Source organism: Ovis canadensis, chromosome 16 (assembly GCF_042477335.2).
Source record: "Ovis canadensis isolate MfBH-ARS-UI-01 breed Bighorn chromosome 16, ARS-UI_OviCan_v2, whole genome shotgun sequence".
Taxonomy (NCBI): Eukaryota; Metazoa; Chordata; class Mammalia; order Artiodactyla; family Bovidae; genus Ovis; species Ovis canadensis.
The window spans coordinates 26,912,661-26,935,739 of NC_091260.1; the positions used below are offsets into that span (position 1 = coordinate 26,912,661).

General features: G+C 35.2%; 1 protein-coding gene across 4 annotated transcripts in view; it reads left to right on the plus strand.

The window, feature by feature from the left end:
* TRIM23 (tripartite motif containing 23) overlaps positions 1-23,079 on the plus strand; it is a 34,860-nt gene that overhangs the window by 4,788 nt on the left and 6,993 nt on the right. The window contains exons 2-9 of one of the 4 annotated variants that reach the window (XM_069556292.1): positions 1,841-2,003; positions 6,588-6,709; positions 8,776-9,054; positions 9,613-9,795; positions 12,646-12,861; positions 16,692-16,826; positions 21,201-21,330; positions 21,838-21,948. In XM_069556292.1, the coding sequence (XP_069412393.1) occupies positions 1,841-2,003; positions 6,588-6,709; positions 8,776-9,054; positions 9,613-9,795; positions 12,646-12,861; positions 16,692-16,826; positions 21,201-21,330; positions 21,838-21,948 (1,339 nt within the window). Of the gene's footprint in view, positions 1-1,840; positions 2,004-6,587; positions 6,710-8,775; positions 9,055-9,612; positions 9,796-9,849; positions 10,035-10,321; positions 10,555-10,592; positions 10,708-12,645; positions 12,862-16,691; positions 16,827-21,200; positions 21,331-21,837; positions 21,949-23,079 lie in introns of those variants that run through there. The other 3 variants (XM_069556295.1, XM_069556293.1, XM_069556294.1) reach the window with 3 other exon arrangements.

Genomic DNA, 23,079 nt, shown 5'->3' on the forward strand with positions numbered 1-23,079 from the left:
GCTAGTGGAAAAGATGCTTGAAGGAATAATAAATAGGTATTCTTATACATATGTGATACACTTGTAGGATAAATTCCTGAAAGTAGAATTACTAAGCTATTCACACTGTTGATAGGTTTTGTCAAATTGCCTTCCATAGGGGCTATATCAGTCAATAAACAGTTCACAGCAACCGGCAGTTTATCTACTCTCCCACACTTTCATCAGTAGAAAGTGTTATCAGCTGTTTAAAATATAATCTGGGAAAAGTATATTGATATAGCTTCAACTGATTGCAAAATGCTTTGAGTGAGATTGGACATCTTTTCATATAATTAAAGATCTGTTTTCATTGCCTTTTCTGTGAACTATGTGTTACATTTAAGCTTCTTTTGGACCATACTGGGATTCAAGCCAGTCATGAATTATCAGTTTATTTACAGTGAAAAGCGTTAACATTTCATCTGCTGACTCTAGCTTGACTGTAGAGTTACTATTAAAGTTTTACTGGATTAAGTCTGATTTTCACTCTGGGTTTTTTTTTTTTTTTTTAACCTTGTAGTATGTATTTGTTGGTTAAAATTTTTACTTTTGTTGGACTTTATTAACCTAAGCACATAGGTGCTTGGTATTTGGAATACCTTGTTCCTGAGGGCTTTGGTCTAACAGGGTAAGAGAGGCTGGAAAGCCAATTAAAGTATTAAAAAGTGTTTTGGGTATTGAGATCAACACTTATCCATGGTACATGGGAACCCTAAGGATAGTGTGTTCACTTAGGAATTTGTTAGTTTGTTAATGTAAAAATAGAATCCCTAGGAAAATGTCTTGTTAGCTGTTTTTTCAGTGTTAACGTAAAGAAAGAGGCAAAAACAGTTTGGTGTGTGCCATGAACTGCAAGTTATTTGATATAGTTTGAGAATAGAATTTGAAAGAGAAGAGAAGCAATAGAGCAGGAGCCATGCTGCGGCAGGTCACAGATGGTGGTTCTGGAATTTGGGGTACAGTCAAACAGTTCAGTGTGGGTATGTTTAAAAAAATTATTGTGGAAAACTGCAAATATATAAGAAATAACCTTCATTGATAAAGTTTGTTGACTAATTATAAAACAAACTCATGGGCTGAAGAATTAGAATATGCCAATTCTTGTCACCCTTCCTTTTTTTAAATTGAAGTATACCTTTTTTTTTACTTGATGTGTAGTTGATTTGTCATCTTTCCTACGACTGACTCTGTCTACTTTCACAAGTCAGGTACCTGTGATTGGAACTAGATAAACAACAAACTTTCTAACCCGGGGCGTTATTATTAATTGAGAACTTGGAGTTGAAATTTAAGTCTAACTGCATTCTTACCTTTACATTGTATGAAGCAAATATATGTTAGAAGATACTTGAAAATTACTTATAGTCTTGTCTTAACTTCTTTATCATTTACCAGGTAAGTTGTCATCCTAGCACATTTATCAAATAATTTTGTCCAAATTAATGTTGGGTTTTCGGAGGGTTAGTTAATTGCAGAGAAATTGTTTAAGAACCCAGCTTCAGTAGAGTTATATACTGTTAGGTATTCACATACAACGAATCATGTCATAATTTTCAAAACTTAAGATGTTAACTTACAACATTGTCTTGGTCCCTGACACTTATCCTTCCAAGGAGATTTCACTGTGATGTAATTTTCATGAGATCTTTCAGATGAAGTAATAAAAGATGATTTAAGATTTTACACCTAGACAGTTTTTTTTTCATGGAGGAAAAGTAACAAGATTGATTCATTAAATACGATCAGACTTTTTTTTTAGCCTAAAATATTTATGCTTTAAAGTCTTTTGAAGAGCACATATGTTCTTTCCAATTATTAGGTGCTGGAGTGTGGAGTTTGTGAAGATGTCTTCTCTTTGCAAGGAGACAAAGTTCCTCGCCTTCTGCTTTGTGGCCATACAGTCTGTCATGACTGTCTCACTCGGCTGCCTCTTCATGGAAGAGCAATCCGTTGCCCTTTTGATCGGCAAGTAACAGACCTAGGTAGGAAAAAAATATATATATATATATATATATGTATATATATAAAATTGTTCATGTAATACAAATGTCATAGTAGACAATTTCTTTCTACTTGATTTAAAAAATTATAAAACTCTGAGCGTTCCCTGGCAGTCCAGTGGTTAGGACTCTGTGCTTCTACTGTAGGGCGAATGGGGTCTTTTCCTATCGGGAAACATGCCAAGGTGTGGCCAAAAAAATAAAAAGAAACACAAAATTCCAAGGAGGGTTCAGTTTCTTTTAAAACCAGTAGTCCTGAAGCTATAAACTAGCCCCACTCTTAGGGACTAACTTTATTTCATCTTCTAGGACTTTTATATTCAGTACTTAATAGATCAATAGTTTTAAGACACCTGAGAAAGATATGCTAGCCTTTTCCACTTTCCTGTAAAACAGGGTTTACCTTAGACATGAATAGGCCATTAAGGAAAATACAGATAAGTACTTGGAGTTTCAACATGTTATTTATTGATATCAGAGACAGAAGTATTTTTAGCATTTGATAACTACTAAGTACTTCTTGTTCCTCCATTAAAATGTGTTTAAAGGTCTGGTGGGTTTTTTTTTTTTTTTCAGTTTTTTGCATACTTTTAAAATTTTGCTTTATAGTTTTCAAAATGAGTTATTACTGTAGGATACCAGATTTGGAAATGACATTTATTAACATTTGAACAGTTATCTTACAACTATAAATTTTATGTTTATTCTTTTTAATGGTAGAATTTTTTCCAAAATTAATAGTTTAAGGTTGTCATTTATTTTTAGTTCGGTAGTACTGTTTAAGACTGTTCAGACTATATATATCATGTGGAACACATTTGAAATAATTAAACAACCAGGAAAACAAGCAAGAGTACCCAGATTTTTAGAAAGCTTTAAAAATGCTAAGAAACATTGTTGTAAAATATTTTCTTATAAGGGTAGGATAGAATGGGTTTTTTAAGATTTTGGTAGACTTTGATTTAACTAAGTAGTATGCTCATTTGCCAGAAAACTAGTATAAGACAGTGTTAGCATTATTATGGATAGCATTAACATCATTAGTCAAGAAATAATAAGGTTCGGGGGGAAATGTCTTTTATTTTTACAGTGTTTTTATTGTGCTTTTATTCTGTAATTTATATATATCATACCATCTTCTTTATATAAAACTGTATAGAAGTAGTAATACTTTGCAAATGTAAGATAGACCCTTTCTTTCTTTTGAAGGGCACTGTATCTTCCCTACATAAATACCACAGTGTGGGTTATTACTACCCTCACTGTGATAAACTAGGAATTCGTGACAGGTAATGGTTAGTGATATCCTAGTTGAAATCAATCAAACCAATAATTTTGCCTTGAATATAGGTTGTGATTTCTATGTTCTTGTTCAGTGACCAAGTCATGTCCAGTTCTTTGTGACCCCATGGACTGCAGCACACCAGGCTTCCCTGTCCTTCACTATCTCCTGGAGTTTGCTCAAACTAATGCCCATTGAGTTTGTGATGCCATCCAACCATCTCATCCTCATCATCATCTTATCTCATCCTTTTCCACCTCTGCTCAATCTTTCCCAGCATCAGGGTCTTTTCCGGTGAGTTGGTTATTCACTTCAGCTGGACAAACTATTGGGGCTTTGGTTTCAGCATCAATCCTTCCAATGAATAGTCAGGGTTGATTTCCTTTAGGATTGACTGGTTTAATCTCCTTGCTGTCCGAGGGGCTCTCGAGAGTCTTCTCCAGCACCACGATTTGAAAGCATTAGTTATTCAGTGCTCAGCCTTCTTTATGGTCCAGCTCTCACATCTGTACATGACTGCTGGAAAAACCATAGATTCGACTATATGAACCTTTGTCATCAAAGTGATGTCTCTGCTTTTTGATACACTGTCTAGGTTCATCATCACTTTTCTTCCAAGGAGCCACTGTCTTTTAATTTCATGGCTGCAGTCACTGTCTGCAGTGATTTTGGAGCCTGAGAAAATAAAATATGTCACTGTTTCCACTTTTTTCTCCATCTGTATGCCATGAAGTGATGGGACCGGATGCCATGATCTTAGTTTTTTGAATGTAGAGTTTAAGCCAGCGTTTTCTCTCTCCGCTTTCACCCTCAAGAGGCTCTTTAGTTCCTTCTCATTTTCTGCCATTAGAATGTTGTCATCTACATATCTGAGGTGGTTAATATTTCTCCCGGCAATCTTGATCCCAGCTTGTGATTCATCTAGCCTGGGATTTTGCATGATGTATAGTAATTACTATACCTTGTAGCTTAGAATTTTACTCTGATTCGAGCCTATGGAATATGTGTTAATGACCCTTGATATAGTTTGATGTCATTATTTTTAAATTTCTGTTTAAAATCTATTATAGAAATTATATATATATATAAATTGCAGAAAATTTGGAAAATCTATTAAAAAGTATAAGAAAATCATTTGTATTTCCTGCTTATAAAATCAAGTTACTGTTTTTTCTTTCTTTCCATATGACATTATAGGATATTGAATAGAGTTCTCTGTGCTATACAGTAGGACCTTGTCATTTATCCATTCTATATATCATAGTTTACATCTACTAATCCCAAACTCCCAAGCCATCCCTCCCTTCTACCACCCCAATCCCCATGAACTGCTGTTAATATGAAAGAATCAAAATTAGAATTCTTCTTTAGTATCAGTAGTTGTTTATCATAGTTATTAGTACCGGTCAGCATCATTTATGGTTCTTCTCTTCTTTCCTCATGGTAAAATTACACCTTCCTGCTCTCTTCTGATTAGGTAGGCAGAGCTGTGTGATTTTCGTTTAACTAGTGAAATTATGAGTAGAAGTGAGGTGTTAACTTCCAGATAGGAGCTGTTAAGGATGGATTTATGATAGTTTGTAGTAAATTGTTTTCCCTGCTGTAGTGAGGTGATACAGGTGGTTGGAGCCTCAGTGGCCTGTGTCCTTGATAATGGACAGAAGGGAACAGAATCTCTCTTGTCATCACCAACCCCTGAGATGTTATATGAGCAAAAAGCAAATCTTTGTTGTTTTAAGTCATTGAGATATTGATTTATTTTGATAGTCACAGAAAAATTAAATGATAGGCACTAGATAGATACTGTTTAAATACTACTGGGAGTTTATGTGTTTGTGTTTAATATATAATTAAAGTATTTGGATACTGTCAAGATAATACTTTTAAATAAAGGACTTAGTGTACTTCTTAATTTTTTATAAACAAAGTGGATAGAACCCAGTTTGATGTAGAATATGTGTGAAAAATTAAATCAGTTCAGAAAGCCTTGCTAGGATGGCAAGACAGGGGGGAAATGCTGGGTAGGGGCTGCATATAGATACTTGGGAAAGGAGGTCACAGAAATCAGAGAGGAGGGTAAAGATATTTAGCCTAGTTAAAAATATTTTTTTGAAGAACCATAACTAGAAATGGCTTTTTTCCTTACCTTTTCTTCAGCTTTCCTTCTTCCTTCCTTTTTTTCTTCCTTCCTTTCCTCCCTTAGAAAAGAGGGGCCAAGAAGGACGGAAGCCTTGTAACCATTGACTTCATCATTCTTTTGTTTTTTCAATGAGTATGTATTAGGTGGCAGCTTTGTGTCAGATGGTATTTGTTGTATAGAAGCTCAGCGTAACAGATATTCCTTCTAATTTCCAGAGGATCTGTCTTTTATTTATAGTCTTAGGAAGAGTTTGTGTTTATGTGTGCTCATGTGTGTGGCCACGTATGGATGCACATATGCTTGTTCACCTGGCCTTTTATGGTCAGTTCTGGGGAAAAGAGGCATTGGTCCTCATTCAGATGTGCCCTAAAGTCTTATCTACCTAAAAGGGAGTATCGTCAGACTTTAGTGTGAAACTCTGTGTATGTGTGTGGGAAGGAGTTTATATATTTATTGATTGCCCTTAGGGTTCTAGGTTAGATGAGATATGGGGAAATGTCTTTAGCTGCTGTAGTTCCAGTTTAGAGATGGATTTATTTTAGGTTAAGTGTATCTTTCTTTCATACTGTGATTTTCAAACATGCATCATATTTTATGACCATATTTGTGGTCATAAAATCAGTTTAATTGTCTGTGAATAATATTTTTTAAAAAGAAATAGGGTAAAACCAATCAATTTGTTGCACACTGCGAGGGTGAATTTTGGTTTGTAAATCTTCTGTTTCAGTGGTGTGTGGGTGTGTGTGTGTGTGTATTATACTGGGTTGCAATGTAAAATATATTTCTTACTGTAGGTTGCTGTTAAAAATATTTAAAGCAAAAAAAAATATTTAAAGCACTTTTTTTGGATATATAGTAAAAGTGAGGAAATAGAATTTATAAATTATAAATTATATTGAAGTTAAATTATAGAAAAAGAATAAGAAAAGAAAAAATGTTTCTGCTTAGAATGCTAGGAGTTCTGTGTTTTAAGGAGAATATTAATATTGCTGTTATATCATTAATAGGAAGTGGAGGAATTTTGAATTTTGAAAATTTAAACATTAATGATTGAACTGTGAGACATTGAAATTACTATCAGGATATGGGGTAAAATAAATAATATTCCATTTTGTTATATTTAGTTTATATGTTTATATTCTAGGAGATTCAGGTGTCTGGGGACTGAAGAAAAACTTTGCTTTATTGGAGCTTCTGGAAAGACTACAGAATGGACATACTGGTCAGTATGGAGCTGCAGAAGAAGCCATTGGGATATCTGGAGAGGTATCGATTGAACTGTTGAAATATTTGTTAAATTTAAAATATTTGCCATTATATGCACAATATTACCTTCACTTGCCCTATGAAGTAGGATGCCAGAGACACAACTTTTCATTACATTGTAGTTCTGAAGGCAACAGAATCCCCAACTGAAGAAAAGCAAAACTGAAGCTTGAATTCTCTGAAAATATATGCAAACTCTGTTTTTTGTATGAACTTGTTTCCTTATCATCATTAGTTCTACATAAGGGTAAAGTGGAAGAGTAAGATTATGGATGAATACGAAGGATATGTAGCCTACTTTAAAGCAGAGGATGCAAAAGTGAATCATTCAACAGTTAAAGCACAGAGAAAGAAAGAGGAACTCCATGAAAGGGACCTTTTAGCGTAGAAACAAAATGCCTTACAGGTAGCCATAGCTCCTGAGGGAATTACTATTAAATATCTTCATGAAAAGTTAAATTGTATGTAGATGTACTCTCTTTATCCAGACAGGTTAGTGTCCAATAATTATTAGAAGGCCATTAACACAAGTTAAAATACACATTTTTAGCATAAAATTTGTCTATATAACTCATAGACTGTTTTGAATATAGGAATAGTTGTTCAGTAAATAGTTAATAATTTTAATGAACACCTTGAAAACCACATGTTTAGTATCAAGGAAAATGTCAGATTGACTTTTTACTTCTCTTTTATTAGACCATGATTTCCTATATGAAGTGAATCAATGAAAGTAATCTCAAACTGAAGCACTGTTTTCTAAAAATTTTGCAGTTCTTTCCCATGATTTATCTTTTACCTTTAGTTTGAAAGACATTGAGGATTATCTAACATTGATCTTACAAATTTGTCAGCTCTAGAAAGCAGAAGACATGACTTTTTAATTTTATACATAGGCATTTTTCATAGTTGTAAGCAAAGTTGTTTAACTTTGGGTTCATTTTTTATTTACTGTGATACTGAATGATACCATTGATATATTTTCTAATTTTTATTTCTACAGAAATTTATACCAAATCTTTCCCTTTCCAGTTATGGCCTTTTAGTATTTAGAAAAAGTTTTTGAAGCATTCTTGATTATCTGACATGTAAAATTGACAACTCAGAATGCTTTTTAACTAATTCATAAAAATAATAAACATTTATAAGGTTACATGTAACATTTTTATTTTATTTATTTTATTTTTTTCTTAAATTTAATGATTTTCAACCAGGATAGTGCAGTGGACTCAGCTATGGAGTTTTAGAAAAAATACACAGCCTGGACTTCATCTACACCTATTGAGCAATGGGTATTTCTCAGGTTGGAGTCCAAGCATCTTTTTAAAAGCTTCACTTGGTTATCTAAGTAATAAAATTTGTGCTTCTCTTTTTCTATACATTATGCTGACAAGTATATTTAAAGCAGGGGGGAAGTATTTACTATCAGTTCTTTCAGTCTTAAAAAACACAGACTTCTATCCTCTATTGTTCGTTTCTTGTGTATAAAGAGGGGATTTTGCAGTAGATACCTTTGCACTGACAGTGAATCTAAAATAATGGTTTTATTTTTGGCCTCAAATTCGTAGCATATATTGATGATCAGTTTTGGAAATAGCTTTCGCTTACCTATAGACGTGAGTAGTGAATGACCTTTGTATTTAATGATCAGTTTATTTTTATATATATAAAGATTATGGGCTTTTATATTTCAAAATTTGGCATGTTATAATGATTGGGGTTTAGTTTGAAAAAATTTTTTTAAAATCAAAGTATAGTTACTTTATAATATTATGTTAGTTTCAAGCATACATCAACATGGTTTGGTTATACACAAACACACACACACATATTCTTTTTCAGATTCTTTTCCATTATAAATTGTTATAAGATACTGAGTATAGTTCCCTGTGTTGTACAGTAGGTCCTTGATGTTTACCTATTTTATATATAGTAATGTGTAATTTATTTCTCCTCCCTCTCCCTTGGTATCTCCTTTGGTAACCGTAAGTTTGTTTTCTGGGTCTCAGTCAGTTTCTGTTTAATAAAGGGGTTTAGTTTTAATACATTACTTTTTTGTTTATCAGAGCATCATTCGTTGTGATGAAGATGAAGCTCATGTTGCATCTGTATATTGCACTGTATGTGCAACTCACTTGTGCTCAGAGTGTTCCCAAGTTACTCATTCTACGAAGACACTAGCAAAGCACAGGAGAGTGCCTCTAGCTGATAAACCGCATGAGAAGACCATGTGCTCTCAGCATCAAGTGCATGCCATTGAGTTTGTTTGCTTGGAAGATGGCTGTCAAACTAGCCCACTCATGTGTTGTGTCTGCAAAGAATATGGAAAACACCAAGGTCACAAGGTATGAATATAATTAAAGTTGATAACTTGATCTGCTTTACCAGCCTACTGTTTATTTTCACTGACTTGGTTCTTTATACTAAAGTAGAAACTGAAGAAGAGCTAAATGATAAATGAGTTGAGCTTGGTAGCATGAAAGGAAAAGAGAGGTTTATAATGACTTATCAAAAATTTCAGAGTCCTCATGCTTCATTCTTTATTGAAAGTGGCTTTCCAGAAAGGAAATAAAAAGTCCTTTTCTTTCTGTGCATGTTTTTGTAAAGCACTGGATTGTGTTGATAATATATCTGCTGATGAGCTAATGCTTGTGATCAAATTTTAGAGATTTCTTGGTTTCTTAGCAGTATATGAAATTCCAAATTTTAAATTATTTCTTTGAAGGATCAATAATTTTGGAATGAAGGCAAATTAGTATTTCTTCATGCTGTGATTTTGTAAATATGTTACAAAACCCACTTGCAGCTAATGCTTTTTTTATTAATAGGAACCAGTTAAGTAGCATTTTATATCATTAGTCAATACTATGAGTTCTTTTCTATAATTATGTTGCATCTTATAGCATTCAGTATTGGAACCAGAAGCTAACCAGATCCGAGCATCAATTTTAGATATGGCTCATTGCATACGGACCTTCACTGAGGAAATTTCAGATTATTCCAGAAAATTAGTTGGAATCGTTCAGCACATTGAAGGAGGAGAACAAATAGTAGAAGATGGAATTGGAATGGCCCACACAGAACATGTATGGATTTTTTTCCTCCTTACCCTTTTTCCTTCTTACTTTTTCACCTTATAGGATTTATTGAGCAATTCCATTGTACCAGTACTGCACTAGTCAGTGGAAATAAGTTTTTTGAAAAGTCTCTGTCTTTACGGAAATTTATAATCCATCATGGAAGAGTTTCAAGTGTGGTAACTGTTTACTTTGTGGGGGAAATGCAGGATGCCCTGGCAGTGTGCATATAAACAGCATTAACTTAGGTAAGTCTTGGAAGGCTTTGTAGAAGATGTGATGTCTAAACTGAGATTTAAAGGAATTTAGTCAGGGAGAAGAGTGAGATGGGAGAGAGTTGTTCCAGAGAGGGAAGCATATGTTAAAATACCTGGCAGTGAGACTTGGACGTATTGTAGAAACTTAACTAAGTTCACTGTGGTTGAAGCTTTGAGTATTGGGGTGGCAGATGGTAAGAAAACACGTTGGAGAATTAAGGGCCAAATCGTGCAACATCTTGTTAGCTATGTTAAAGAGTTTGGACTTTATCTCACAGGCAGTGATGAGCCATTGAAGAATTGTCATAGGAATAACTTAATCAGATTTGCATTAAGAAAGGTTGCTGTTTAATATAAAAAATGAATTGGAGGAACAACAAGATTGGAAGCAAGGAGACCTCTTGTGAGGTTGCTGAAATTATCTACTTGAGAATTGTTTGTGGCCCATAATACTGCAGTATTGAGGATGGAGAGAAGCACATGGCTTTGAGATGTTAAAGAAGTAGAATAGGTAGGTCATAGTGATTGATTGATAATATTGATTGATAGGTAACTTGCAAGGTCAAGCATGATGCCTAGGTTTCCACCTTGCCCAGCCTGGCGGATGGTTGTGCTCTAAACGGGGAGGAAGAAGAATTTGGGAGGGGAGGATGAGACCAAGGTGGTAAGTTTAATTTGGATGTTGAATTTGTTATATCTGTGAAATAAATGGAAATACTCCCCCCCCCCCCCAACCAACCCCCAGTAAGATGAAGAGTAAGTGGGTATTAGGAGGTGAGTGTGTTTAACTTCTAAGAGTTTGGCTATGAAGAGAAGGAAGGGACTTAGGCAGTAGTGGTAGTTGCTTTTAAAAATTGAATTATAGAGGAGAAGCGTTTGGGCATCCCAGGTGGCACTAGTGGTAAAGAACCCGCTTGCCAGTGCAGGAGTCTTTAAGAGATGTGGGCTCAAACCCTGAGTCAGGAAGATTCCCTGGAAGAGGGCATGGCAACCCGCTCCATTATTCTTCCCTAGAGAACTCCATGGACAGAAGAACCTGGAGAGCTACAGTCCATAGGGTCACGAAGAGTCGGACATGAGTGAAGCGACTTAGCACACATGCATAGAGAAGAAAGGGATATTTTCAGACAGGAATATAAAGCACAGGGACAGACGAAGTATAGTGGGGTTTTTTGGTAATCAAAATTAAAGCCAAGTCATTGGGAATAATGGCTAGAATAACGCTCTGTCAAACTAGTAGCCCGTAGCCTCATGTGGCTGTTTAAGTTTAAATTATTTATCAATCCCAAGAAATACAAAATTTACTTCCTCAGTCTCACTAGCTACATTTGAAGTACATTTTCTGTGTGTGTAGCTAGTGGCTACCATATTGGTCAGCACAGATATAGAACATGTCACCACATAAAATTCTGTTGGACCTTGTTGTACTATGGTGGAAATACTTATGCCCTCAGTAAATATTTATTGAACATATCTCAAGTGCTAAACACTATTCTAGCTAAGGAGACACCACTCTACAAGTCAAAAATACCACCTATGCAGAGTTTGCATTCTAATGTGGGAAGAGAGACAATATACAAGTAAAATATGGCAGAAGTATTTTATTAGGTGCTTTGGAGAAAAATCCGGAAAAGGTGGTATTTGAGGACAGGCTCCCTGAGAAGGGGCATTGAGCAAAGACCTAAAGGAGCTGAGAAAAGGGAACCATGCTAATATTTGGGGAAAGAACACTCTAGATCAAGTACAGAGGCCCTACAGTTGGAATGTGCCTTGTTTTCTTAGGAAACTTCAAGGAAGCTCAGTGTAGCTAAAACAGAATGATTAATGGAAAGCATAGCTGGAATTGATGTCAGAAAGGGCCTTATAGGCACTTGCTTTGCTTTATTTCAGGAATGCTCTTCTTCAAAATGCTCATGTGGTTCCCTCTCCTACCTCCTTCAGGTCTGAGCTCAGATGGCTCTTTCTCAGGGATTCTGTCATTGAACATCCCATATAAAGGACTTTGGCGTTTACTCTGTGTGGGAAACCATGGGAGTGTTTTGAGCAAAGTAATAATTAACATTTTGACTTAACAGTTAAAATGATCAGTCTGGCTTCTGGATGGAGCATACGTTGTAGGGAGCAGGGGTAGATCTAGTGAGCCGAGTTAGAAGGCTATTACAATACTCAAGTGAGAAATGATAATGGCTTTGATTAGGTTGGTAGAAGTAGAGATGGTGAGGCATGATCAGATTCTAGATATATTTTGAAGTCAGCAGAATTCAGTAAGAAACTAGTTGAGAGATAAAAAAGAGAAGTGTTAAGGGTGACTCCAGTTTTTTTAGCTTGAACAACCTGGAAGTTGTAGTTGCCGTTTATTGATTGAGATGGAGAAAACTAGGTTTGAGGTTGAGGGAGACTGTAGGTTAGGCATTCCTTGTTTTTTTGAAATGTCATTTAAACTGTTGGATATCCAAAGGCTGTGTTTAAGGGGAAAAGACCTGTGTGGAGATACACATTTTGGGATTTTTAAGGTTATAGATGGTATTGAAATTTTCATTATTTCACATAAAAAATCTTTTTTAAGGTTACAGTTGTTGAAAACTTATTTTTATTGCCCAAGGTACCAGGTACTGCAGAGAATGCCCGATCGTGTGTCCGAGCTTATTTTTCTGATCTGCATGAAACTCTGTGTCGTCAAGAAGAAATGGCTCTAAGTGTTGTTGATGCTCATGTTCGAGAAAAATTGATTTGGCTTAGGCAGCAACAAGAAGATATGACTATTTTGTTATCTCAGGTTTCAACAGCCTGTCTCCATTGTGAAAAGACTTTGCAACAGGTACATGGTTTAAAACATTGTTAGGACATAGTTTAGGAAGGAGAATTTGTAAGCTTAATCAAATCATTACCAGAGTACATACTAGTTATTTTATTAATTTAATAAATAGTTTTATATTATTACTCTGTGTTATTGTGGGCTTTAATGTGGGCTGTGCTTAGGACGTGATCTCTAAGCTCGCATTGCTCCAGTCAATCATATCAGTGCCCTCTCTTTTTTGTGTCCTCCCCACCATAAAACCATAGGTTCTAGAACCTCTTTAACTTCTTGTCATTCTCTATTCATCCCAAGTCCTTTAACCCTTTTTTGCCAAACATATATACTATTCTTCCTGCTTGGTGGGCTTATGTCTCCCTTTTTTAATATTGGAAATCCTTCTTCAAATTTTTACTGTTGTTTGAAGTTCCTTGTCCTTGCTCTTTTTTGTTCATTGGTTTTTGGTGGGGGGAGGTGGGTAGTGCATCTGTAGCATGAACTACCCATCTCTGCTCTAATTTATTAGTTCTTAACTTTTATGTCACAGAAAATCCATGGTTTTTTTTTGATGCATGAGGTATCATAAGCAATTTGTTACCCATATTGCAGATAATATGCTTTTATTTTATTTTTTTAATTTTACTTTACAATACTGTATTGGTTTTGCCATAAGATAATATGCTTTTAAAATGATTTAGATTTAAGGTTATTCTAACAAAAATGTCAGTCTTACTCATTACTGTTTTGGATCTGCCTTCATAAATATGCAATTTAAGACTAATTGTTGCCCTAAGAATCCTAGTATGCTGCAGACACTCATTTTTTGATATATTGCTTATGATTGTGTTGATACAAATCATTAGAGAGCTAAACTTTCTACCATTGTAGAGCTTTTTCTCTTAAAAATCTGATAGGCTAGGCTGTAACTGCATCAGTCTTGCGTCCTTTAGTCCTTGTCACATTGAACTGTAGTAATTGATGTTTTTGCCATTTATTAAGTTGTCTTCTTGCTCCAGTCCTATTCTGACCTCTGCTTTGTGATGCTGAGATTGGAACGCTGAAAACCTGCTCTGCCAGCTGGTTCCATGTTATTTTAGGCTTTGCCAGTAGGGAGCAGTAGAGGGAGGCTGAAAGGTGGATGTGATTTCCTGTGGGTTCCCGTTTGCTTGGGGTTCATGTAAATGTCACTGCTCAAACGAGACCGCTTTCCTTAGAGATCTGAGTTTCAGCTCCATGGGATCCCTCCTATAAGTGTCTAAGTTTTAATAATTCTAGCATCTCTCCTTTATTCCCCCAGCCCTGAGAGTGGTAGCTATTTCTTACAGTTGTTTCCTCCATGAGACCTCCGAGCTCTTTTTACACTTTCAGTTGCCTAGTTAATAACTACACCTAGTTAACTGTTCTTCGTATTAGTTTTTCTGTTCACATGATTGTGGGGGTTTTTGTCTCCTGATTTGAGTCTAGTGATACATTACTCACGTTTGTCCTTCTGAATGTTGGCTGAATGCATCTTTGTATCTAAATTCTTTGTATCTGGTTAGAAAGAGCTTAATAAACACTTGTTCAGCTCAAGCTGCACAGCAAAATTAGAAATGGAGCATGCCCTAAATCATACTTAAGTGACTACTTCAAAGTATTTTTATATTTATTTAATTTAAAAGTATGCTCATGGCTACTGAAATATTTAGAAGTATTTTAGAGTTTCTGAAGCATTTTGTCAAAGTGACTGATAAATGTTAATGACATGGTATTATCTCACTGTGTTAATGCAAATGAAATTGGGGCCTTGGATTCATTCATCATATGGACTTATTAGTTTTATTCTGATTTATGGCCACAGAACCCTATTCTCAGCCAGTAGTCTTAAAAGTTCCTTCCACAGAGATGCCTGAAGAGAGGAATGGATGGAATAGCACATATTTATTACCAATTTTGAGGATAAAATTTAATCATCCCTCCCCTCCAAAACAGTTGATGCGTCGTCTAAGTTCAAGGCATGATGCTGCTTGGTTAAGATTTATTTATGAGGCAGACATTTTTTTGTGTGCCTGCTATGTGCCATGTAAATTCTAGGTACATGGAATACATCAATAAGCAAAATAGGCCAAAAGCCATAATCTTGTGGAATTAGCATCTTAGCAAGAGACAGACAATAAGCCATAACCATTTCTAATAAGTAAATTATATAGTATGTTAAAAAGTGATAAGAGCTAAGGGAAAAATAAAAAGTGTGAAGGTATAGCAGATTGCATTTTGAAATAGGGTAAGCATCATTATGCCAAAGCCTTTGACTGTGTGGATCACAATAAACTGTGGAAAATTCTGAAAGAGATGGGAACATACCAGACCACCTGACCTGCCTCTTGAGAAACCTATACACAGGGATAGGCTGCCCACTCGTGTTCTTGGGCTTCCCTTGACTCAAGGAAAGCCCTTGAGTGAGCTGTTCTTGGCTCAGCTGTAAAGAATCCACCTGCAATGCAGGAGACCTGGGTTCGATCCCTGGGTTGGGAAGATCCCCTGGAGAAGGGGGAGGCTACCCACTCCAGTATTCTGGCCTAGAGAAGTCCATGGACTGCGTAGTCCATGGGGTCGCAAAGAGTCGGACACTACTGAGCAACTTTCACTTTCTTTCTTTTCATGTGAATATACAGCAGTGAGCAAAAACTAACAATGCTGTTTCTTTCATGGCGCTTATGTATTGTTGGAAAATCTATATCTTATGAAGAATACATTGGCATATGTATAGAATATTTCTGGAATAATATTTGAGCAACTGGAAGGAAAGAGCCTGGGACTCTAGAGTGAGACGAGACATCACAGTTTGACCTTTAGTCCTTTGTTTCTGGAACCGATATGTGTATATCTTACACTATTTTGAAAAACTTTTATAGGAGTACTATATATATGTGTGTGTGTATATATATACATATACATACACACACATAGAAATATGTGCATATGCATTCAACTTGCTGTATTTTAGGACTGGACATTGCTATGTAATCAGCATCCAGATCCAGTAATGGCATTACCAGGACCCCAGAAGCCCCTCAGACTCTATTCTAGTAACTACCTGCCTTTCCTCCTAAGGATGAACCACTATCCTGATTTCTAATGTATACTTTGTTTTTGTCTATTTTGAATAATTAATAAAAGTGGGAATCATACAATAAGAACTCTTCATGTCATTTCTACTCTTATTTCATGTGAAATTCATTTTGTCAAAATGTAATTGTAGTTCATTTTTATTGTGATAGTATTACATTTGTGAATATAAAATTATTTACCTATTCATATGTTGATGGTCTCTTAAATTATTTATTAATGTCTGACTATTGTTATCTTAGTCAGATTTACAAGTAAGTTAACTTTGTTGTTGTTGAATGTCCAACTCTGGTGACTCCATGGATTATAACATGCCAAGATCCTCTGTCCTCCACTGTCTTCCAGAGTTTGCTCAAATTCGTGTCTGTTGTCAGTGATGCTGTCTAACCATCTCATCCTCTGCTGTCCTCTTCTCCTTCTGCATTCAGTCTTTCCCAGCATCAGGGCCTTTTCCTGTAAGTTAACTCTTCATATCAGGTGGCCAAAATATTGGAGCTTCAGCTTCAGCATGAGTCCTTTCAGTGAATATTCATAGTTGATTTCATTTAGGATTGACTGGTTTGATCTGCTCTCAGTCCAAGGGACTGTAAAGAGTCTTCTCCTCCAGCACCACAATTTAAAAGCACTGAATCTTCAGCAGCTAACTTTGAATACTATAATGTTAAATGAGCTTTTCTTGAGTTTTAGTGATATCGCTTTTCCTGGTTTCTTTAAAAGGTTTATAAGAAATATCTTCTCCTTTCTAGGATGATTGTAGAGTTGTTTTGGCAAAACAAGAAATTACAAGGTTACTGGAAGCACTGCAAAAGCAGCAGCAGCAGTTTACAGAAATGGCAGATCACATTCAGTTGGATGCCAGCATCCCTGTCACTTTTACAAAGGTAATGCATTCTGTACTTCATTTTTAGGTGTGTTTTTGAACACATAATTGTTCACAATTAAATCATAATTGTTTTACCTTCCTTGGTAATTAGCTTGAATAGACAACTAAGAAATTAATGAACCATAGGATTAAAAAAGAAAACTTTATCAGTGGAAAATAGAAGGTGGTTTAATGAATCTTCCTATACTCATCACCACCTACTTGAACAGTTAAAAACTTTTTATTTCACCTACACTTCTCCCAGTCTCTTTCTACCTATAATCTCCCAGGTTATTTTGAAACAAATCTCAACATATTTCATCCCAACATCAAATCATTTTTAAAACATGATCAAAATACCATCACCACATCTAAGAAATTAAATACATCTTTAATATTACCCATTATCAAATTAGTATTCAGATTTCCTAGATTGTTAAATAAATTTTTTTAGGTCTGAGACTGTATTTCGCATTTTTTGATATGTTTTAGTCTCTTTTCAAGTGGATTCCCCCTAATTTAAAAAGGTACATGTGTTTCATTTTGCTATTTTTGAGTGGCTTTAAAATTGTTTTTAATCTTGTTTTATAATTACTGTGAAGCATTCACATGGTCCAGAGTCATATCTGCAAAGCAAAGTGCATTCAGTGAAGTCTAACTTCAATTTGACCCCTCCATCCTTTTCTTCCCTTCTCCATACAAAACTATGGAGAAGAATAGAATTTTTCTTAGTTTTCTTAGTTTTATTCATCATTTAAAAAAATAGAGAAATATGTTTGCATGTACTCTCCACCCATTCAAAGGTAGAGTACTGTACTCCTCCACCTTGCATTTTAACTTGAGGGTACATCCTAGAGGTCACTCCTTTGCAGTATATGTGACCTTTTCCATTCCCTTTTACATCTACAAGGTACTTGATTGTATGTACATTTTTTTATTCTGGTAAACACAAAATTTTTTACCATCTTAATCGTTTTTTAAGTGTATAGTTCAGTATCGTTAAGTATATTCACATTGTGTGAAACATTTTCAGAAATCTTTCATCTTCAAAAATGGAAACTATACCTTATAAATGACTGCTCCCCTATTCCCTGCTTCTCCTCATATCCTGGTATCCACTGTTCTACTTTCTGTTTCATTAAATTTGACTACTCTAAATTGAGTGTATACGTGGATAATGTTTGTCTTTTTGTGACTGGGTTTATTTCGCTTAGTATTATGTCCTCAGAGTTCACCTGTGTTGTAGTATGTGACAGAATATCCTTTTAAGTCTAAATAATATTTCATTGTGTATGCCACATTTTGTGTATACATTCATCTATCGGTGGATATTTGGGTTAATTTACCTCTTGGTTATTGTGAATAGTGCTGCTGTGAACATGATTGTATAGACATCTCTTTCAGGCTTTGTTTCCTATTCTTTTGGATAAACACCAGAAATGGGACTAATGGTTCATATAGTAGTTCTGTTTTTAGTTTTCTGAGGAAATGTCATACTGTTTGCTTAGTGTTGCATCACATGATATAAATCCTACCAAAAGTGCATGAGGATTCCAGTTTCTCCACATTGTCACTTATTCTTTTCTGTTTGTTTTGTTTTTGATAGTAGCCATCCTGATTGGTGTAAAGTGATAACTTATTGTGGTATTGATTTGCATTTCTCTGATGATCAGTGATGTTAAGCATCTTTTCATATACTTCTTGGTCAGTTCTGTGGAGAATTTTTTACAAGTCCTTTTGCCTATTTTTCTGTTTCTATCTGACTTTTGTTGTTGAGTTGTAGGAGTTCTTTATATATTCCATATATGAATCCATTATCAGATACATGATTTGCAAGTATCTTCTCCCATTCTGTAGTTTTCTTCTTCACTCTGTTGATTGTGTCCTCTGATTCACAAAAGCTTTTAACATTGATCTAGTCCCGTTTATCTGTTTTTGCTTCTGTTGATTGTTTTTTATGTCATATCCAAGAAAATCACTGCTAAATCCAGTGTCAGGAGCTTTTCTGCTGTTCTACGATTTTTATAGCTTTGGTTCTTATGTTTAGGGCTTTACTCTATTTATTTATAATCCAGATATTTAGAATTATTATATATTCTTTATAAACCTTCCATTTTTCCATTATATAATGAACTTGTCTCTTATAACAGTTTCTGACTTAAAAATCTATTTTGTCTGATTTTAGGATAGCCAGCCCTGCTTTCTTTTGGGTGTGATTTGCATCCCAAAGAGATTAGCATTTTTACCATCCTTTCACTTTCAAATGTGTGTTTCCTTAGATATAAAGTGAGTCTCTTTTGTAAACAGCATATTTTTAGATCTTGGTTTTTCACACTAGGTCACACTATGTCTTTTGAGTGGAGAGTTAAGTCTATTTATATTTAATTATTGTTAGGTAAACCCTTACTGTTGTCATTTTGTTTATTTTCTGCCTAACTTGATACTTTTTTTTGTTTTACCTTTCCTCTTTCATTGCCTTTTGTGTTTTATTGATTTTTTTTTTAATGTCATGGTTTGAGTTCCTTCTCATTTCCTTTTGTTTATATTCTATGGATTTTTGTGTGTGTGTTTGAGGTTACCTTTACAATTACATAAAATATCTTAGTTGTAACATTGTTTTAAATTGATAACAATTTAACTTCAATTGCATAGAAAAATTCTATTTTTCCAGAGCTCCACCCCCTGTACTTTATATTATTGATGTCACAAATTATATCTTTATATACTGTACACTTATTAGCACAGGCTTATAGTTTCTTTTAATGTGTTTGTTATTTCATTTCAATGAAGAATTAAATTTATTCACCCAAATTATAATAATGCAGGTTACTATTTGTTCCTGTAGTTATTGTTACCATTTTGGATTTTCATATGACTTCGTATTGCTGACAGCCTTTCATTTCAGTTTGAAGGACTCCTTTAGCTTCTCTTATTGAACAGGTCTAGTGATCCTGACTTCATCAGCTTTGTTTTTCTAGGAAAATCTTTTTTCCCATAATTTTTGAAGGACAGTTTTGCTATATATAGAATTCCTGGTTGAAGCCTTTTTCTTTCAGCACTTTGACTGTATCATCCCATTCCTTCTGGTCTGCAGTGTGTTTTTGCTGAGAAATTTGTTGATAGTCTTATGGAAGCTCCCTTTCTGTGATTAGTCATTTTTTCTTGTTGCTTTCAAGATTATCTGTTTTTGAATTTTGACAGTTGGGTTATAATATATCTTAATGTGGGTCTCTTTGCATTTATCATAGTTTGAATGCATTGAGGTAGGATTTTTATATCCATTTCTTTCCTCAGATTAGGAAGTTTTCAGCCATTATATCTTCAAGTAAGATCTCTTTGCCCCTTTATTTCTGTATTCTCCTTCTGGGACTCCCAGTCCGATGTGTCTCTTAGGGTCTTTTCACTTTTCTTCATTGTTTTTTTCTCTCCCAACTCCATGAGTCCAAATTACCCATCTTTTAAAAAATTAATTCTTACAAAAATCCTATGTAAGTTTGGTCTATTTAAAAAAATTAGTTGAAGGCTAATTGCTTTGCAGTATTGTGTTGGTTTCTTCCATATATCAACATGAATCACTCATAGGTATGCATGTGTCCCCTCCCTCTTGAACTTCCTTTCCACATCGCTACCCCATCCCGCCCCTCTAGGACTTTAGTCTATTTTTAATGCCCATTTTATACATGGGTGAGGTGAGGCAGAGTAGTCATGCAGCTAGAAATTGAACAAGTATGTTCATTGCAGTATTACTTATAATATAAAAAAATCAGAGAGATCAAATATTTGTCAGTGGGGATTGGTCAAGTGGTAAATGGAATATAATAAAGCAATTGAAAGAAAAAAAGTAGTTTTATATGTTTGAAATGAAAGGATTCCGTAAGGTACTATTGAGTGTAAAAAATTAGTTGCAGTGTGTATTTTTTTTTTTTTTAAGTGTGTCTGCTTTGTGTATGTCAACCAGTGTATGATGCACAGGAAGATGTCTGGAGGGATACATGTGAAATTGTTAACATTGAATATTTATAGGAAGTAAACATCACTTTTTATTTTTTATTAATATATTTAGCACAGCATGAAAAATCTTATTTAAAGAAGATTCAGTTGAGCTAGAAAATCTGGGAAAAATAGGTGTGTGTGTGTGTGTGCATTTTTTAGCTTACATAGTATGTAGAAAGTTTTACTAAGCCAAGATTTAACAAAGCAGTGAGGAAACATTTCCTCTTTGTAAATATCAGAATCAGGGTATTTTAATATGGGAATAGAACTGATTTTAATGGATTGAGGAATGAGTAGGAGACAAAATAATTAACAAAGGTATTTTATAAATAAAAGTGTAAGTGCTAGTACTTTGAACTCCATAACAAAATAAAAAGATTTATTTTTTTAAAAATTATAGGACAATAGAGTTCACATTGGACCCAAAATGGAAATTCGAGTTGTTACATTAGGATTAGATGGTGCTGGAAAAACTACTATTTTGTTTAAATTAAAACAGGATGAGTTCATGCAGCCTATTCCAACAATTGGTAAGTATGCGTATTGCTTTTACCTTAATGAATATTTTATAGGAAAAAGCCCTAACTTACAGATGAGTTCTCAGGGCCTTACTTTATGCCCACTTGATGTGGAGATTGTCTGTAAGACATCAGCATTTCAGAGGAAAAATGCAAGGTTCAGTGACTGTGGGATTGAAATGTGGATTGAGGGGGGATAGTAAGAAAGAACAAAATATTGGTGGGACAGTTGGAAGGAATAAAATATTGATGACTCTGGCTGAAAATTAGGGATGAGGAGGTGGTAGTGTTGCAGAGCTGGTACTCAGCTGTTAAGGTCTTAAGGACTCTATTAGATTAGAGGGCTAACCCTGGTTAAAGGTATACATTTCCTCCATGTATGTTTATTACAAGTGGAGTTGGTTAGATAGTGCTGTATGAAGATGATTTGTAAGTCACAGTTACAATTGGGGTTGCCGGTTTTTGGTGTGTCACTCATAAGTCAGTATTAAAGTAAGTTGGTTTTTTTTTTTAAAACAGGTTTTAATGTGGAAACTGTAGAATATAAAAATCTAAAGTTCACCATTTGGGATGTAGGTGGAAAACACAAATTAAGACCATTGTGGAAACATTATTACCTTAATACTCAAGGTAAGAGTGTAAAATTACATCTTAATTTTTCAGATTTTTAGAATGTCAGTCCAGTTATCAGTGCATTGATTTAGCTAATAAAGCTGATATTTTAGAGTTGATTAAATATATGACCATACTATTACATATTGGTAGCACGCCCAACACTATCAAGAAAATTAAGCTAGATAGACTGAGATATGTACTCTGGTATATTTCATGAAAAACTATAACTTAACATAATATTTATCTTATACATGTAAGCAATTAAGGGTACTTTCCTCTTGGTATTCTTAACACAGAGTATTATTAGTGTTCATGTGAGTATGCTGCTGCTGCTAAGTCGCTTCAGTCATGTCCGACTCTGTGTGACCCCATAGACGGCAGCCCACCAGCCTCCTCCATCCCTGGGATTCTCCAGGCAAGAACACTGGAGTGGGTTGCCATTTCCTTCTCCAATGCAGGAAAGTGAAAAGTGAAAGTGAAGTCGCTCAGTCATGTCTGACTTGTAGCGACCCCATGGACTGCAGCCTACCAGGCTCCTCTGCCCATGGGGTTTTCAGGCAAGAGTACTGGAGTGGGTTGCCATTGCCTTCTCCAGGGCATGAAAGTGAAAAGTGAAAGTGAAGTCGCTCAGCTGTGTCCGACTTGTAGCAACCCCATGGACTGCAGCCAACCAGGCTCCTCTGCCCATGGGGTTTTCCAGGCAAGAGTACTGGAGTGGGTTGCCATTGCCTTCTCCAGTGCATGAAAGTGAAAAGTGAAAGTGAAGTCGCTCAGCTGTGTCTGACTTGTAGCAACCCCATGGACTGCAGCCAACCAGGCTCCTCTGCCCATGGGGTTTTCGAGGCAAGAGTACTGGAGTGGGTTGCCATTGCCTTCACCGTCATATGAGTATAATCATTGGCAATACTGTGGTATAGGGTAGAATCTGTGGTGTATAGTTCTGTTGCTCCATTCAATTCAATTCAACTCAACATTTATCCCATTATAACCTCTCAATAGCTCCACTCCTTTATTTCCATTCACAATTAGTTATCATTAGCAGAAGAACCCATAGTGGTTTGATTTTAACCAAACTGTTATGTGACATACATTCCACTTAGCATTTATTCACATAAATGAATTGTACATTTTGCCTCCTGTACCCCA